The sequence below is a fragment of the Mastomys coucha genome, unplaced genomic scaffold (genome assembly GCF_008632895.1).
Source record: "Mastomys coucha isolate ucsf_1 unplaced genomic scaffold, UCSF_Mcou_1 pScaffold6, whole genome shotgun sequence".
In the NCBI taxonomy this organism is placed as follows: domain Eukaryota; kingdom Metazoa; phylum Chordata; class Mammalia; order Rodentia; family Muridae; genus Mastomys; species Mastomys coucha.
This window is the reverse complement of record NW_022196912.1, coordinates 90,595,868-90,614,447: the sequence shown is the minus strand read 5'-3', so window position 1 is coordinate 90,614,447 and position 18,580 is coordinate 90,595,868. Positions and strand designations below refer to the sequence as shown.

Below are 18,580 nucleotides of genomic sequence, written 5' to 3'. Positions count from 1 at the left end.
CCCCCCATACACACTCCCCAAGCCTCAATCCTTGGGACCAATGAACTTGCTCAAGAGCAGTGAACTTCCCCAATAAACCTGCCTTTATTATAATCTAATCTGGCTTGAATTGGCTCATTTCCATGGCGCAGACATAACCTATCAAGGACAGGTGAACTAAGAGGAAGAGAAAGAGAAAGTCATAGCTTTGCGGGGGAGCTTGGGAAATATCAGCATGGCAGAAGTGGCTGTAGTGTAGCATCAGAGAAAGTTTAAAAAAAAAAAATGCAAGCCAGGAAAGCGTGCCCCAGGGATTACACAGCATCTGAAAGAACAAGGCGAAAGGAGATGTTCCTTTCTGAGTGACTCTGGCCCTCGGTACTGCACAGTAGAATCTCAGCAGTGTCTTACCCCAAAGGGTTTTTGACTCTGATGCACTTTTAGAGAAACTCTGAGTTTAATTTTAATTTTCATATCTTTATTACAGAGTTTTATATCCTTGGATGTTTCTACTGACATGGAGAAGATTGAGGACCAGTTTGCTAACCTGCATATCGCTAGACGGTCCTCGGAGCTGAAAGAGCCCACTTACCTTCTTGGCATAGACACATCAAAGACTGTACAAGCAGAGAAAGGAGGCTTGGTTGCTGTCTTGGGTTCAAACGGGTCGATAAGAATATATGATAAAGAGACACTAAATCTGCTACGAGAATTCAGTGGCTCTCCTGGGCTCCTTAATGGAGTCAGATTTGCGAATTCCTGTGACAATGTCTATTCTGCAAGCACAGATGGCACTGTAAAATGTTGGGATGCTCGGTTAGCTAGTGAAAAGCCCGCACAGTTGTTCAAGGGTTACCCTTCCAATATTTTTATCAGTTTTGATGTCAACTGCAAAGATCATATCATTTGTGCTGGTGCAGAAAAAGTTGATGATGATGCCTTGTTGGTATTTTGGGATGCAAGGTTCACCTCTCTGGATGTGTCTACTAGAGACCCACTTGGTGCCTATTCAGAGACACACAGTGATGATATCACTCAAGTACGTTTCCATCCCAGCAATCCCAACATGGTTGTCTCAGGGTCAACTGATGGTCTGGTAAATGTGTTTGATCTCAGTGCTGATAATGAAGATGATGCATTGGTTGCCACCTGTAACTCCGTTTCATCAGTGAGCTGTATCGGTTGGTGTGGAAGAGATTATAAGCAAATTTACTGCATGACACACGATGAAGGGTTTTGTTGGTGGGATCTTAATCATCTGGATACAGATGAACCAATTACATGTTTGAACATCCAGGATGTGAGAGAAATGACTGATGTGAAAGGTCATGTGGACTATCTGATTGGTGGCCTATATCATGAGAAGATGGACAGATTGTTTGTCATTGGAGGAACCAACACCGGAAAGATTCACTTACTGAGCTGCACCGCGGCAGGACTGACCCACGTGACCAGCCTTCATGGGGGCCATGCAGCCACCGTCCGATCTTTCTGTTGGAACGCATCTGAGGATTCTTTACTGACTGGAGGGGAAGATGCACAGCTCTTGCTTTGGAAACCTGGAGCTATGGAGAAGACCTTCACCAAGAAAGACAGCTTGAAAATTGCATCCTCTGTGCAGCAGCGAGTTCGAGTCCACAGCAGCGATTCTTACAAGAAAAGGAAACAGCAGTGACGTCATGTTGGGAATTTGAAAAGCTCTTCCGGTTTCAAATCATTTTTTGCTACCTATAACACATCTTTTAAAAGCTTATCTGTAAAAGCAGGCAGTTAGCACACACACCCCCGGCCCCCGGCCCCCACCCCAGACGAATACTGAGAATGGTTTAATTCAGGTTCAGGCATATTCTACAATATTTTTAAAACCTCCAGTTGAGTATAAAAATCAGTGACTTGACAGGGAAATTACAAGCCGCACTTTGAAACCCATCTGTTGAGTTAGTAAATGTTAGGTTTGAAGCAATAGCTCTGAAGAGGAATCTTTGGTAGCTAGCTGGGGAGGCAAGGAAACAGGTGGTTTGGGTTATGGGTTTTAAACTCAGCGTCTTACGTTTGAAATGACACACTTGTTCGTACAGCATCAGGCTGTTCAATCGTTTGAAGAGCGTTTGCCTCCTCACTACACTTACTGCATCACCATGGGTCCTTGAAATCGAAGTGTTCACTGAGTCTGAGCAGAAGTTTACTCTTTTAGGAATAAAGTATAATATTTTCCTAAAATGAGAAAAATATATTTGATAATTACTTGTATCTGTACATTATTTTTTTAAGTTAATCAGGAGCATATGTACTTTAATACACCACATTTACTCTTGGTTAGCCAGCACCCAGGTACTTTGCTGATGAAAAAAGAAATTACCTTATTAGACTCATTTTGAGACTTAGTGTAAGACAGGCAAAAGAAAATACGACAGCACAGCTATTTTGTTTCAAAATAGCCTTTTAAAAATATTTTATGATTAAATATTCTTTCTTATTTCGCCCATCATTTTACACTTGAAGCCTTGTTTACTGCCTGTGGTGTGTGTGTGTGTGTGTATGTGTGTGTGTGTGTTCTCTTTCTCCCTTGTGGGTCCCAGGAATCACAGTCCAGTCCTTAGACTTCACCGCAGCCTCTACCTACCAGGCCACATTTACTTCTAATTTTGCCATTTTTCTTAAAGAAATGTTTTGTAAAGTGCCTTAATAAAAGAAGTTAAGACTTTTGAGTTTGGGTATCTTGTCTTATGCATAAAGGTAAGAATATCTTTTTATAGATACCAGAAATGTGGTCATGAGTAAGATGTTTTATTTTTGAACCTTATATAACTCTCTTTTTAAAGTTTATTATTTTTTTAAATGTGTGTGTTTGTATGTGCATGGCATATGTGTGCATGTGTTCATAGAGGCCAAAAGAAGCAAAGTATGACAGTGGCTGAGATGGGCACACTCACCAGGGACAATCACAGCAGGCAGGCAGGCAAGCTGCATTTGCCTTGGTCCTCTGTGTGCTGGGGCCACCTCCCACTCCAAGGCCCCACTCACTGTGGGGAGCTCTTCTCTCCTCAGCTAATCCTTCCTGGGAATGACCTCACAGACCTGCCCAGAGGTGTCTTAGCTGATTCCGGATCCCATACGGTGTTAAGAGTTGATCACAGCCTCAAACACGTATCTCTTCTTACAGTACACAATAGGGCCTGTTAACTGATCATAGCCCCTTTCTGTATGGTGGCACACAGCAATGTAACCAGCTCTTCCCCTCCCTTTTTAGTGGGTGAGCTTATGGTATATAAATTATATCTCACAAGTGTTGGGGAAAATATATACTAGATGTTCCATTGCTGTGAAGAAACACCATGACCAGGGCTACATATAGAAGAAAACATTTGTTTATTTTTAAAGTTTTTTTTTTTAAGATGTATTTATTATTTGTACAGTGTTCTGCATGTGTGTATGCCCGAAGGCCTGAAGAGGGCACCAGATCTCATTGTAGAGGGATGTGAGCCATCATGTGGTTGCTGGGAATTGAACTCAGGACCTTTGAAAGAGCAGCTAGTGCTTTTAACCTCTGAGCCATCTCTCCAGTCCCAGAAGAAAACTTTTAATTGAGGCTGTGCTTACAGCTTCAGGGGGTGAGGCGATGACAGGGTCCTTCTCATTCAAACCACTACAACAGAAAAGCCAGAATTAAAGTATACATCCTGATAACTGGTAAGATGGAATTTAAGGCTGTATTAATTTCAAAACGGGGTAAACATTGGAAAGGGGTCTACTCTTGTTTATGTGTAGATATCTATAATTTAAATACTAGGTAACCCAGCCCGATGAATTTTTTGGTATTAAAAACATGACCAGGTCTGGAGAGATGGCTCAGCAGTTAAGAGCACTGACTGCTCTTCAAGAAGTCCTGAGTTCAATTACCAACAATCACATGGTGGCTCACAACCATCTGTAATGGGCTCTGATGCCCTCTTCTGGTGTGTTTGAAGAGAGCAATGTTGTACTCATATACATAAAATAAATAAATCTTAAAAAAAAAACCATGACCAGCTATATTTATCTCAAGAATGCCAAGGTAATTTTAGAAAGTCAAAGGCAGTGATGGACATAAAGAAATCAAAATGCCTGTAATGAATACAGAGACACCTTCCTGCCTCTTAGCATGTTTTTTCAGTTTCACACACACACACACACACACACACACACACACACACACACACACACACACATATATATATATATACGCTCCCAGCACTTGGGAGGCAGAGGCAGGTGGATTTCTGAGTTCGAGGCCAGCCTGGTCTACCAAGTGAGTTCTAGGACAGCCAGGGATACACAGAGAAACCCTGTCTCAGAAAAAAAAAAAAATGTAAATGCATGAGGAACAGAATACTGAATGGGTACAGGATATGGTACAAAATCAGGTGGAATGTTTTTTTTTTTAAGATTTATTTATTTTATATAGGTGAGTACACTGTAGCTGTTCAGATGTTTGTGAGCCTTCATATGGTTGTTGCGAATTGAATTTTTAGGACTTCTGCTTGCTCTGGTCAACCCCTCTCGCTCAGTCCCTGTTTGCTCTGGCCCAAAGATTTATTTATTAGTATACATAAAAACCCTGTAGCTGACTTCAGATGCACCAGAAGAAGGCATCACATCTCATTACAGGCGCTTGTGAACCACCACGTGGTTGCTGGGATTTGAACTCAGGGCCTTCGGTAGAGCAGTCAGTGCTTCTGTCATAAAAGAAAACTCCCGTTCTTTGCAACAGCATGGGCAGAACTGGAGGGCCATGTGCTAGGTGAAGCAAGGCTCAGAAGTGCATTGCATGGGCTCATGTGAACCCCCAAGACATCTGTCTCTGAAGCTTGAGATGAGATTGGTGCTTTCCAGTGGCTATGGAGTTGTAGTGTTGACTGGTGGGTATGACGTTTGAGTTAGACGGGAGGGAGCAAGAAGTTCTGGTGTGCTGTTGCACAAGACAGTGATTCAAAGAGTAGAAGAGGTGCTGGAGAAATGATGTGGAGCTGAAGAACACTGGCTGTTCTTCCAGAGGACCGGGGTTCAATTCCCTGCACCCATATGGCAGCTCACAACTGTCTATAACTCCAGTTTCAGGATATCTGATGCCCTCTTAGGGCCTCCATGGGCACCAGGCAAGCATGTGATACACAGGCATACATGTAAGCAAAATACCCATACACATAAAATACATATTTAAAAAAACATAAAAGAGTTGGCACAATGGCTCTGTGGGTAAAGGGATTTGCCAGCAAGCCTAACAAGCTGAGTTCTAGACCAAGGGCTATGATGGATGGATAGAAGAGCCAGCTTCCATAAATTGTCCTCTGATCTCCACAGGCATCTTATGTGCATGTGCACACACAGAATAATTTCTTACTTAAAAGTAGAAGAAAGCCAGGCATGGTGATGCACACTTTGAGTCCCAGCACTGAGGAGGCAGATAGGCAGATCTCTGTGAATTTGACGGCAGCCTGGTCCACAGAGAGTCCAGGTCAGCCAAGGTTCTGTTACACAGAGAAACCCTGTCTCAAAAAAACAAAACAAAAAAAAATAATAAAATAAAAACGAAAGATTCTTTAATATTTTCACTGTAAATAAATGCCAAACACGAACAGGGTATGGCGCCACTCGCCTTAAATCCCACCTCTGGGGCAGAGGCAGGTAGATCTCCAGGCTAACCTGGTCTGAAGAGCTAATTCCAGGACGGTCAAGATTACACAGGGAACCCTGTCTTGGAAACCTAAATAATTAAAAAGTATGCCAGTTGGTAGCACACACCTTTCATTCCAGCACTCAGGAGGTAGAAATCAACAGTTCAAGGCCAATCTGGTCTACAAAGAGAGTTCTAGGACAGCCAGGGCTACACAGAGAAACCCTATCCAGGAAAAAACAAAACAAAACAAAAAACCATTGTGCGATATATACATACATCAGAATATCACATTGTCTTGCTAATTTGCATACTTTTATGTTTTTATTAATTACCTTTAAAATTAATGTGAAAAAGTAAGGCCAGGAGACTAGCAATGACTATGAAAGGGAAAATTCCAGAAGATGCCAAAAAAGGTGGTCAAACAACGGGAAAGTGCTGGGCATGGTGGTACACACCTTTTATCACAGCACTCAGATGGCAGAAGCAGGCCTACCTCTGGGAAGCCAGGTCATCGAGGGCTGCATAGTGAGACCCTGTCCCAAATACACAAACACAGAAGGGCTGGGAATACAATTCAGTGGTTAGAAACGCTCGGTGCTGAGGCAGAGTTCAGTTCCCCACACTCACGTCAGGAGGTTTGCAACTGTTGTAACCCCAGCTCCAGGGGATCTGATGCTCTCTTCTTCTTGTCTCTGAGGGCATCTGGCTTCATTACCATATGTACGTGCTGTTTACTCCAGACACATACATAAAAAGTAAGAATTTTAAAAAGTGAAAACATGAAGTATTTTTCTGTAGCCTTGGCTGTTCTGGAACTCGTGTAGACCAAGGTGACCTCAAACTCACAAGAGATATTACTGCCTCTGTCCCTCAACTGCTGGGATTAAAGGTGTGCACCACCACACCTGGCTTAATTTATACCACTTGGATTTACAAAAGTTGGAAAGCTAGCATCAACTGTTGGAGGTGTCTGGGAAGGCTCACGGACTGTGGGCGGCTCTGTGACTGATTGAGCTACGCTAGAACAAAGATGTCCCTTGACTTCACAACTCCTCTGCCTGATGAGGTACCTGATGGCCTTGTCTTGTCTTCCTTTTCTGGTTGTATATTGTTTTAATTTCATTTATTTGTTTATTTATGTATTGTGTGTGTGTGTGTGTATAGATCTGAGGACAGCCAGTGAAAATCAGTTTTCTCTCGGTGCCATGTAGGTCCTGGCAGGCTTAGAATTCACTCTGTAAATGAGGCTCCTCAAACTTGCATCTCCCTCCCGATTGTGGTGATCACAGGTGTGTTTAACCACATCAAGTTTATTTCTTTCTCACTTTCTTTTATCTTGTCTGGAGGTGTGGAGTTTATTGAATCTGTAAATTAGTGTAGTCTGAGGATGTGAGAGGTGGCTTTGCCCATGAACTAGTAATTGAATACTAAAGAGGCAGAACACTGCATTGATGGCAATGATGAATTCTGTGGAATATTTGCCAAATGGACAGCAAAAATTAGCTCAGATTCTCTGTCTACTTTTTGAAAACTATTGTTACTATTTTATGTATATGGGTGTTTTGCCTGCATGTATGGCTGTGTACCATTTGCATGGCTGGTGCCTGAGAGGCCTAGGCTAGAAGAAGGAGTCAGATCCCCTGGAGATGGAGTCACAGATGGTCTGTAGCCACTACAAGGGAGCTGGGAATTGAACCTGGGTCCTCAGGAAGAACAGTCTTTGCTGAGCCATCTCTCCAGCCCCTTCTGTTAGCTTTTCTGGAGTTGCACTTTATATCTTCTGTTCACCTGAACTAAAACTTAAGAAATGAAGCCCCTTGCTTTGCAGGCTTCTAAGTATCTACCCTGCAGTGCTACTGGGCTCTTCTAGAGTTTCTAGATAGATAATCCCAGCAATCATGTTGTTTGCAAGTGAGCATACTAGAACCTGGAAAGGTCAAATTGACTTTTATTTTAGGGGACAGGGTCTCCTGTAGGCCAGGCTAGCCCAGGCTAGCTTTACCAGAGAAGGATTTTGAACTCTTAATCCTCCAGTCTCCACTTCTGGTGTTGGGATCACAGATACTCACCACCATGCCCAGTTTTGAGGGTTACTGGGAATTGAACCCATGGCCTCGAGACTGCTGGGTAAACACCAAATCAACTGAGCTATATTCTAGGCCTCCAAAGGTTATATATATATATATATATATATATATATATATATATATATATATATATATATGTATGTATGTATGTATATATGTATTTCTGTGCCTTCATGTGTACATAGGAGCTTAAGGTGCGTAGTGGGTGTCATGAGATGGTCTCTCACTGAACCTACTTTACCATCAAGCTCCAAAGACGTACCTCTGTCCATCTCTCTGGCGCTGGGATTACAGATATGTGGTCTTGTCTTAGTTAGGGTTTCATTGCTGTGGCCACAGCAACTCTCATGAGGGAAAAGATTTCATCGGGGCTGGCTTACAGTTTCAGAGGTTCAGTTCATTATCATCATGCTGTGCAGCATGGCATGGAGCTGGTATCAAGGAGGAGGCTGTGTTCTATAGGCAGCTAGGAGGAGTCTTGATTCAAAGTGACACATCCATCCCCAACAAGGCCACACCTCCTAATAGTGCCACTCCCTATGGCCTAGCATACAAACACACGTATCTACGGCAGCCAAAGCTATTCAAACCACCACAGCTCTCTATCCAGCTCTTAACCACTGAGCCATCTCTCCTCTTGATGAGGTCCATCTTATCCAGTTTGCCTTACACGGGCTATGGAAATTCCACTACAGAGCTACCTCCTCAGCCTTCTGTTTTCTTAATACGCTTTGTATAAAATTGTGGATATTTTGATGAAGATTATCTGATGATGTTGCTTTGATACATTGCAAAATGACTGTCATCTTCTATATCCTCAGATCACTTATATAGAATCACCAAGAATAAATACTTTTTACAACTAGTTCCTTAAAATAAAATATATGTGCTGTTTCAAAACCTGTAACATCTTATTGCCATCTGTCCAATCACTTGTCGGCTAACCGCAGCTTACTATGAGAATAAATTACATGGCTAGATGAAGATTTTGAATGTTCTCACAAAGAATGATAAATGTTTGAAGTGATGAATATGCTAATTACTCTGATTTGTTCATTAAACAGTGTACACGCATATGGAAATATCACACTGTCGCACATACATATGTATAACTACATGCCAATTTAAAAAGTTACAGAGTTAGAGAGGTGGCCAGAAAGATGGTTCGTGGGTAAAAAACACTTGCCATCCAGCATGGTGACCTGAGTTGGATTCCTGGAATCCACGTAGTAGACAACCAGCTTCCCTAAGTTGTCCTCTGATCTCTACATGCGTGTGCCTACACACATACACACAAAAATAAATAAATAAAGGTAATAAAGTTAGAGTGACTAAGAGAAAGTTTAATGGGCAAAGTGGTTGCTTTGGAAAAATGAGGAACTGAGTTTAGATCCACAGCATCCTATTCAAAAGCTGAGTGTGGCCATGTGCCCCTGTTATCCCAGCACTGGTGAGGCAGAGACAAGAGAGTTCTTGGGTCTTGCTGGCAGCCAAGCCAAATTTATGATTTCAGGGTTCGGTGAGAGACCCTGAATATTAGTTATTTTTCTATTTCTGTGATAAAATACCCTGAGTAGCTGGGCAGTGGTGGTGCACGCCTTTAATCCCAGCACTTGGGAGGCAGAGGCAGGTGAATTTCTGAGTTCGAGGCCAGCCTGGTCTCAGAGTGAGTTCTAGGACAGCTAAGGCTACACAGAGAAACCCTGTCTCCAAAAACAAAAACAAAAACAAACAAACAAACAAAATACCCTGAGTAAGGAAACTTATAGAAAAGTGAGTTTAGTTGGGTTTATAGTTCCAGAGAGAGAGAGTCCATTATGGCGGAAAAGCCATGGCAACAGTTAGTTACAAAGGAAACTGAGAGAGTAAGTATGTCATCCGCCACAAATACTGAGTAGAGAGGGAACTGGAAGTGGGCAAGCTTATAAACTCTCCCAAGTTTCCATCCCCGTGATGTGCTCCCTCCAACTCAGCTGCAACACCCACCACACAATGCCACCAACTGAGGGCTCACATACTTTAGCTTATGGGAGGCATTCTTCATTAAAACCACCACACCCTGTCTCAAAATACAAGGTAGAATGTGATGAGGATGATACCTGACCTGTGGCCTTCAAATACACGAACACAGATAAACATCTGCATCCCACATAACATCGTAATAATAGTCAGAACACCTGGGCATGTGTTTGGCAAGAAATTAAGAGAACCGGGGAGCTGGTGTGATTGTGTTAAGAAGACACTTAGCTCTGGTGTACCCGATGATGTCCTGATGTATACATCTTTAAGATCTGGAAGGGCAAGCCAGGAGTTCAAGGCAGATATGTGGGAAAGGTGACTGCAAGGTTCTCCTGCTCTTGTTTGAGCTAATTTCATTCTTTCCCTTTGTTTCAAGAAATACCTTGTTTTTCACATTTTACGTTTAAAAAGAAGGAGAAGGGGAAGTGGAAGGGGAAGGAGGAGGAGGAGGAAGAGGAGGAGGAGGAGGAGGAGGAGGAGGAGAAGTGCTTCCTTATTGGTACAGTAGCATCCCAGTGTGACAGACTACTTGGCTTCTCTGGACAGCTACAGATAGGTTCCCAGCATAAGTTGTCTGTCTTTTGCTCTCAGATGTTGCTTTGTATCTAAGGAACAAGGAGGGGGTGGGGATGGGAAGTTTATAGGCTGTTTCTCACTGCAGTCAGTAGCACTTTCTACTTCCTTGCGTTCTCCAAACTCAGCCTCCAGGATGGGTCAAATACTGAGTCATTGCTATTTACCCTCAACAGCCCATGAGGCAATACTTGGGATCTGATCTCTCTTAATTTTCTTTCTAGCTCTGTCCCCATTCTTCTTGTATTACACCTTGTAAATAAAGGGAACCCACCTCAATCAAGATAGGACAGTTCTTGGAGCAAGTTGACTTTAAAACCACGCAGAACACTGCCCCCCCACCCCCTCCCCAGGAGCCTTAGTAAGAGATTTAACCCAGTATTCCCCCCATGTAGGAGCTGAGCACTGAGGCTGCCATGGGTTTACTGTCAATAGATTGGACTCTACAGCTCCACCTCACTGCCTGGAGGGTGAGGGGAGACACACACACACACACACACACACACACACACACACATGAGAGAGAGAGAAAGAGAGAAAGAGAGAGAGAGAGAGAGAGAGAGAGAGAGAGAGAGAGAGAGAGAGAGAGAGAGAGAGAGAGAGAGAGAGAGAGAGAGATTCACTGAGCTTTGATTCTACTAGACCAGCTGGCTAGACTCCAGGGGTCCGGTCTCTCTCTTCAGAGTGCTGGGATTACTGCATCATCACACCTGCCTTTTTATGTGGGTGCTGAGGATCTGAACTCCAATCCCCATGCGTGCACAGCAAACGCTTTACTGAGTCATCTCCCCTGCCTAGTAACTCTTTTTAAAGGTGCGCTAAGTTATTATTATATTTTTAATACGCCTTAAAGACTGTTTCAGATCCAGGTGCCATCTCTAAGCACTAGGCTAGTGTTGCTTTCTCTGTATTGGTCTTCAGTCATGCATCCTCTGTGATGAATGTGATATGCTATATACATTTTTATTTCCATCCGATTTTTCCTTCTGGATGGAGCCGTCAGCCAGGACCACCATCATCAGTACCCAAAGCTAAGAATTAAGAAGCCCGCCCTCCCCCAAATGAATTTAGGGTGTGGCTTGCCGTTCGTTCGAGTGCTTGTTTTCTTCCTGGCAGTTTGTTTACTTGGTCTTGACTGAGAAACTGAGATTACAGTACCGGACATGCCATCAGTCTAGCCTCACCGGTGCAGTCTGCTAAAATTAGGTTCTCCTGCTAGGGTGGGCTGCCTGCTGAAGCTCTTGAGTGTCCCTCTACTGCTGCCTGTGTCACAGAGCCACCAACCATTGATTCTGAGTTCTAGGCTAGATCCTTTGCTGTCATAGTGACCCAGAGCAGTGTCAGGGTTAAACCTTGTAAATGTTTGGAGATAGACCATTCATATCCGGTTTCCAAGGGTGCAAATGGAGAACCTAGAGAAGTTCTCTGACTCCATAGTCGGATGAAGAAGCTATCTAGGGACGGGAAGCAGATGGCTCCTGTTGTCACCAGCACTCTTCCTCATGCTCAGAGGCAGGAAGCAGTAGAATTGCTGTTCTTCCTGAGGTCCTGAGTTCAATTCCCAGCACCCACATGGTGGCTCACAACCATCTGTAATGGGATCTGATGCCCTCTTCTGGTGTGTCTGAAGACAGCTACAGTATACTCACATAAAATAAGTCTTTTTTTAAAAAAAGAATAGAAGTGCAATTTACAACACTGGGCACTGTGGGTTTGAGGCTGCCCTGAGCTATATAGTAAGAATCTCTCTAAAACAAACAAACAAACAAACAAACAAACAAACAAACATTCACGCTGTGAAATCTGGACAATACTGAAGCCTTTCATAGATTGCTTTGTAGAAATTCCACAAACATTGGAATAAAAAGACTTGCTTTTGGGTTTGAACTTGTAGTTTAGTTGACAGAGTACAATTTAATTCTTAAAAATGTGTGAGAGTTTGGGCTGCGGAAACGTCAGTAAAAGTGCTTGGCACACAAGCATAAAGTCCTGAGTTTGAATTCTTAGCACCTCTATAAAAAGCTAGTTATGGCATGTTGTCTGTGATTGAAAACCCAGGGGCTGAGAAAGATAGACGGATCCCTGGAGGGCATGTGGCCAGCTAGTTTAGCTAAACTGTAAGTGTCTGCTTCAGTGAGGGACCACCTCCTCAAAACCTGGAGTGCAGAGCAACTGAGAAAGACATCCAGCATCAATGTCTGGCCTCTGCGTATGCACGCACTCACGTGGATATATAGACATATCACATACATTAGAGCAGAATCTCCACCAAGTAAGCTGTTCCAGGGTCTACACCCTTTAAAAATCCATGTGGTTTTTAAAAAAGATTTATTTATTCATTATGTATACAGCAGTCTCTTACATGTATGCATGAAGACAAGAAGAGGGCACTAGATTTCACTAGAGACTGTTGTGAGCATCCAACCATGTGGTTGCTGGGATTTGAACTCAGGACTTCTGGAAGAGCAGCTAGTGCTATTAACCTCTGAGCCATCTCTCAAGCCCTCTATGTGAGTTTTTAAAAATTCAGTCTACATTTAATTTTTTAATATTTATTTTATTCTCTGTGTTTGGGTGTTTCACCTGTATGTATATTTGTACACCATGTCCTTGGTACCTGAAGAGGCCAAGAAGAGGGTATTGGATCCCCTGGAACTGGAATTATAGATAACCATGAGCTACCCTGTGGGTGCTAGGAATTGAACCAGTGCTTTTAACTGCTGATCAGTCTTTCCAGCCCCTAAATTTAATTTTTAATGATGATTAATGATTTAAAAAATTCCTATTTCCTCTACTTTATGTCATAAGATTCTTCATCTTTCCCTAAGAGACTGTAACCCTTTTGGGTGTGCAGAATCCTGTCTCTCTCCAAATCCCCATCCATCCAGAGGCTTCTAGCCAGCCTGTGTGCAGCAACCTGTCGGCAAGGGCTCCTCCTCTTGATATGATGGCGGCTTTGCGTCCAGTGACTTCCCTCAGGGTCCACGCTGCCTCTTGCTAGAGCTGGAGAGGAAGGAAAAACAAAAAAAGAGCTGTCCAGCTCTCTTGGCTTTCTCATTCAAATTCTGTGTGTTAGCAAACTTTAACGTCCCTCCTGGTTGGTATGATGACGTCACAGTACCAGAGCTTTAGTTTGAGAGTGTCTTAGGCATGGTGTCGTCATTTTGGCAACACTCAGGCCATGGAATGTCTCTTCACCATCTGTGCTACTTCCTGTTTACTGGAACAAAAAGAGCTCCAAGCATCCAAACTACACGCAGCAATGTGGTCTTGTAGTCATGTGCTCAGCCGTTTATTGAATGCCTGTGATATGCTGGCCACCATCTTGTTCACTGGAGCATGGGTTCTTCTGTCCCATGACTTGTGTTCCCGTGACCCTGATATCAGGAGAAAGGGTTGTTAAATGTGAAGAACAGCTTGTTAACCAAGACTGGGAGGAAATGGAAGCGTCTGCAGCTGCCAGCAGTGTAATTGATGCATCTTAAGTAAGACGTTTAAACACATTTTAATGGTTATATATGAGCATGACTACTATTTTCAATTTAATTAGAGGGAAGGCAATATGCAGCCTGTTAACATATTGCAGGAGAGTCCGTGGGGGGTGGGGCTATTTGTTTAAAAGTGAACATAATTTCTCAAAAAAAAAAAAAAAAAAGCTAAAAATAGAGTCACCATATGATTTAACAACCCCATTTCTGAACATTTATCCAAAAGAATTGAAAGCAAGATCTTGAGGAGATAAGTCCACATCCATGTTTATGGTAGCATTATTTATTTATAGCTGCCCAAAGGTGGATGTGACTCAATTGTCCAAAGAATGATGAATAAATAAACCAAACAGGATATATACCTACAAACTATTATTCTGTCTCCAAAAGAAGGAGATTGAAGCATACAGGTAGCCCGGCTACTTGAGAGGCAAAAGCAGAAGAATTGCTTAGATCCTGGAGTTGAGACCATTCTTGGTTATGTAGTGAGATCCTGTATCCTAAGGCAAGATAAACACACACAAAGAAGAAGTCCTGTCATACAGTACAATATGGATGAAACTTGAGGCATGCTCAATGAAGATGTCACTTGTCAAATACAAGACAATATTGTGTGATTCCACTCACCGTCAATATCATGGGAACAAAGAATTCTGATTTTTGGGGTGGGGCTGGGGCAGGTACAGGTAGTTATACTTAGTGGGTCTAGGGTTTTAGCTTTGTAAGATCCTCTGTTTCACAATGTGATTAATGTGTTCATCAGCATTCACTTATACATGCTAAAGGGTCCAACACTTAGAAAGTAGAAGGGGGAGGATTGGAAGTTCAAGGCCCACTACAGCTCTTCAGCAAATTGGGGGCCGTTCTCAGATATGTGAGCTGTTTACAAGGAAGGCTGTTTAAAAGGTTAAGGCGTTAAATTTTACATGCATTTTAAACTCCTCATTTGTTTACGGTTCTGGGGACTGAACCCAGGGCTCTGTGCTTCCAGGTGCTCTATCGCTGTCTTATGTTCATAGCTCTATGTGTATTTTTTTCTACTGTGACTAAAAATAGAGGTAAAAACATGAGATTAGTGTTTGCCTAACTGTGAGCTGCCTTGTGGGTGCTGGGAATTGAACCTGGGTCCTCCGGAAGAGAAGCCAGTGCCCTTAACCACTGAGCCATCTTTCCAACAACCTCTAAACCTCTTGTCCTGAATGACATCATAGAGATCATTGCAACCATTGTAGTGTTGTCCAGAGGTTGGTTACATAAAGGGATGCGTGTGCAAGTCTGGAGACAGTAGAGACGTTCCGTGGAGGTACCATCGGTGGCAAGGAGGACGCGTTCCTCTTACAAGTCTCTGCAGCTGCGCGTCTGGCTCGCTGCACAATGAGACCTCAGCACCGGTTCTCTTTCATTTGCTTCCCGACTTTCTCCACCCCAGGGTGACAGAGATCCTGTGTCTAGAGGGGCTGCTGCTCATCTTCCTCGCTCCTGCTTTACTGAGTCTCCCTACATCAGCAGCTCTCAGCCTTCTCTCCTTGTTTGAATTAAGCGAAAGCGGAGAGTCCGCAAGAAGGAAGACAGCCACGTGAGAACAGTGAGTACCCGGGCAAGGTAGAGAGTGTGCTGGTTGGCTTTTTTCAACTTGACACAATCCTTGAGGGAAGAAAAACCTCAACTGAGAACAAGCCCCTATCAGATCGGCCTATAGACACTACTGAGAGACATTTTCTAGATTAATGATTGATGTGGGAGAGCCTCGTCCATTATGGGTGGTGCCACCTCTGCTCAAGCGCTCCTATAGGTGTATAAGAAAGCAGGCTGAGCTAGCTGTGGGGAGCAAGTCAATAAGTATCACTTCTCCATGACCCCTACTTTAGTTCCTTTGTGTTCCTCCCATGACTTATCTTCAAGATGGACCATTAGCTGTAAAGATGAAAATAAACCCTTTTGTCCCCAAGTTGCTTTTTTTTGGGGGGGGGGGAGTTCGAGATAGGGTTTCCCTGTGTAGTCCTGGCTGTCCTGTAACTCACTCTGTAGACCAGGCTGGCCTTGAACTCAGAAACCTGCCTGCCTCTACCTCCCAAGTGCTGGGATTAAAGGTGTGCGCCACCACCGCCCAGCCCAAGTTGCTTTTAGTTATGCTGTTTTTGTAAAGCAACAGAAACTCTAATTAGGACAGTGACGTTACTTGTGATTAGGATCTTTGGAGTAGCTCTGCCCGTAGCCAGCCTCTGGGAGAAGAAACTGATGTTGATGATGATGATGAGGAGGAGGAGGATGAAGATGTAGAAGGGGGGGTAAGAGTTCAGAGTGTTGCAGGAGGGAACATCATGCATGAACAAAATTTCCTCGGGAAAAAGACTAATAAAGAAAGCTTCGGGTACAAGGGGGGAGGATACCGGTCCATTGTGCACGGTGATGCTGGAGTATGGTATAGAGCAGACATCAGCAGCAGGCTGAGGCTATGGAATTTCATACAGTATGGGGTTCAGAATATGAGCTCATTAGTTAAATGTACATTTAAACCAAAATCATCTGTAATGTAAGGCAATTACCATAAAATCCTAGCAGATTATCAAGGTGAATGCCATAAAATAAGACTAAAATTCAGCTGGACCAGTCATCAAGTGAGAAAAAGATAGAAAGAGTGCAACAAAGGACTCTGCCAGTTAACGTCAGTGTGATAACTGATTGTTTGTCAAATATCATTTTAGATTCTTGATCACACAATGTGTTTCAAAATTAGCTTAATGCAGACTAGAATTTAATAAAAAAACAAAATCAGAGAATAATATAGTTTTATGTCTACTTTCTATGTGTGTAAACGTTTTTTACTTTAAATTATTTTTAAACATATATATATATATATATATATTGTTTTTACAGTAATAGAATCTCATATATTAGGGCTGGACAGAAGATTCTGTGGTTAAGTACTGCTCTCGAAGAGGATCTGAGTTCTGTCTCCAGCACCCACATCTGGCGGCTCCCAAAGACTTGTAACCCCAGTTACAGGAGACCTACTATCCTCCTGTGGCCTCCATGGTCACCTGCATGCAGGTGGTACACATAAGCCCATGCAAGCACATATGTACTACATCAATATAAATAAATAACTCCTTTTTAAAAAAAATCTCCTGTATCATTGGTGGGATTACAAATTGGTATAATCATTTAAGAAAGCAACTCACCGGCTTCTTCCTTTAGAAACTTAACCCTGGAGAAAGTTCAAGGCTTAAGAGATGAGTCCAGGAATGGTGAGAGCATAGTTGTTCAACAGAGTAGGATGCCAGAAATACCCAAGCCCACAAAACAAGGAGCAAGTGAACTAACTGCAGAGCCTTAGTGAACCGAAACTAAGTAGCAGCGAAACGAAAGATCTAGTGTTCATGTTAGTACGGTTACATTAAAAACACAACGTTGGGACAGGGTGTGGTGGCACAGGTCTTAAAAGCCTTTAGTCATCCCAGCACTCCAGGGACAGAGGGAGGCTGCTGATCTCTGCAAGTTCCAGGCCAGCCTAGTCTACAGAGCGAGCTCCAGAACATCGAGGGTTATTATACAGAGAAACCCTGTCTTAGAAAACAAAAAAACGAAAACAAAAACAAAAGAAACCAACCCCCCCGCCACACACACACACAATGTGGGTCTTGAGAGATGCCTTAGAGGTTAAGAGCAATTGCTGCTCTTACAGAGGACCTCCTCTCAGTTTCCAGGACTCACATGGCAGCTCACAATGGCCTGTAACTCTAGTTCTGGAGGAGCTGATGCCTTAAAACAAAACAGGCAAGTACAAACAATGTGGACTGTCTTAGTTTGGGTTTTATTTCTGTGAACAGACACCATGACTAAGGCAAGTCTTACAAGGACAATACTTAACTGGGGCTGGCTTACAGGTTCAGAAGTTCAGTCCACTATCATCATTGTGGGAACATGGCAGTGTCCGGGTAGACATGGTGCTGGAGAGGTAGCTGAGAGTTCTACACCTGAATACACAGGCAGCAGAAGGGAATAGTGTGTCACACTGGGTGTAGCTTGAGCATAGGAGACCTCAAAGCCACCCACACAGTGACACACTTTTTCCAATAAGGCCACACCTCCTAATTGTGCCACTCTCTATGGGCCAAGCATTCATACATATGAATCTATGGGGGCCATTCCTATTCAAACCATCACACTGACTGAAAGCCAAACTCCAGAAGCTCATATAAAAACTCTGTGTTGAGTATTTAGTAAAACCATGACATCACGGGAATAAAAAGCATCAGAACCAGGTTTTGGTACCTGGGGCAAAAAAGGAATATGATGGAAGGCTATACTCTGCTTGTTATGTTTTATTTGTAGAGCTATGTGGTGGGTACATGCCTCTTGTTCTTTTTGGCTCTCTGTAAATCTAAGTTGTTTCCTGAAAAAAAATTAAATTAAAATTAAAATAATACTTAAGTTTGCCACTAACACCTCCAACCTATGCCCAAAGTTATTCTCCTGTAGCAGTTCCATGTGAATCCATCCAAAGCCTTTTCTACAGATTTTCAGCAAAATCCTCTAAGCATCTGGGTTTATTTTTATAAATGCCTATTTATATACTCCATACACACTAATATAAACAAGAGGCCCCTTACTGATACATACTTAAATTGTTTGTATTTGTCATTAGAATTCTACAATGAATGTCCCTGGTGAACCTTAAAAATATTTTTGTACGAAAGATTTCCAGGGGGATGAATTTTAAAAGAAAGACTTTCTGAGAATTTTTACTTCAAAATGAAAAAAAATTCCCAGAGGAA

At 42.8% G+C, this 18,580-nt stretch overlaps 1 protein-coding gene across 2 annotated transcripts in view; it reads left to right on the top strand.

The window, feature by feature from the left end:
- Wdr89 (WD repeat domain 89) overlaps window positions 1–2,685 on the top strand; it is a 39,846-nt gene extending 37,161 nt beyond the window's left edge. For both annotated transcript variants that reach the window (XM_031356789.1, XM_031356790.1), the window contains one exon: window positions 467–2,685. In XM_031356789.1, the coding sequence (XP_031212649.1) occupies window positions 467–1,654 (1,188 nt within the window). In that variant the 3' untranslated portion in view covers window positions 1,655–2,685. The remainder of the gene's footprint in view (window positions 1–466) is intronic.
- Window positions 2,686–18,580: the final 15,895 nt, after the last annotated feature.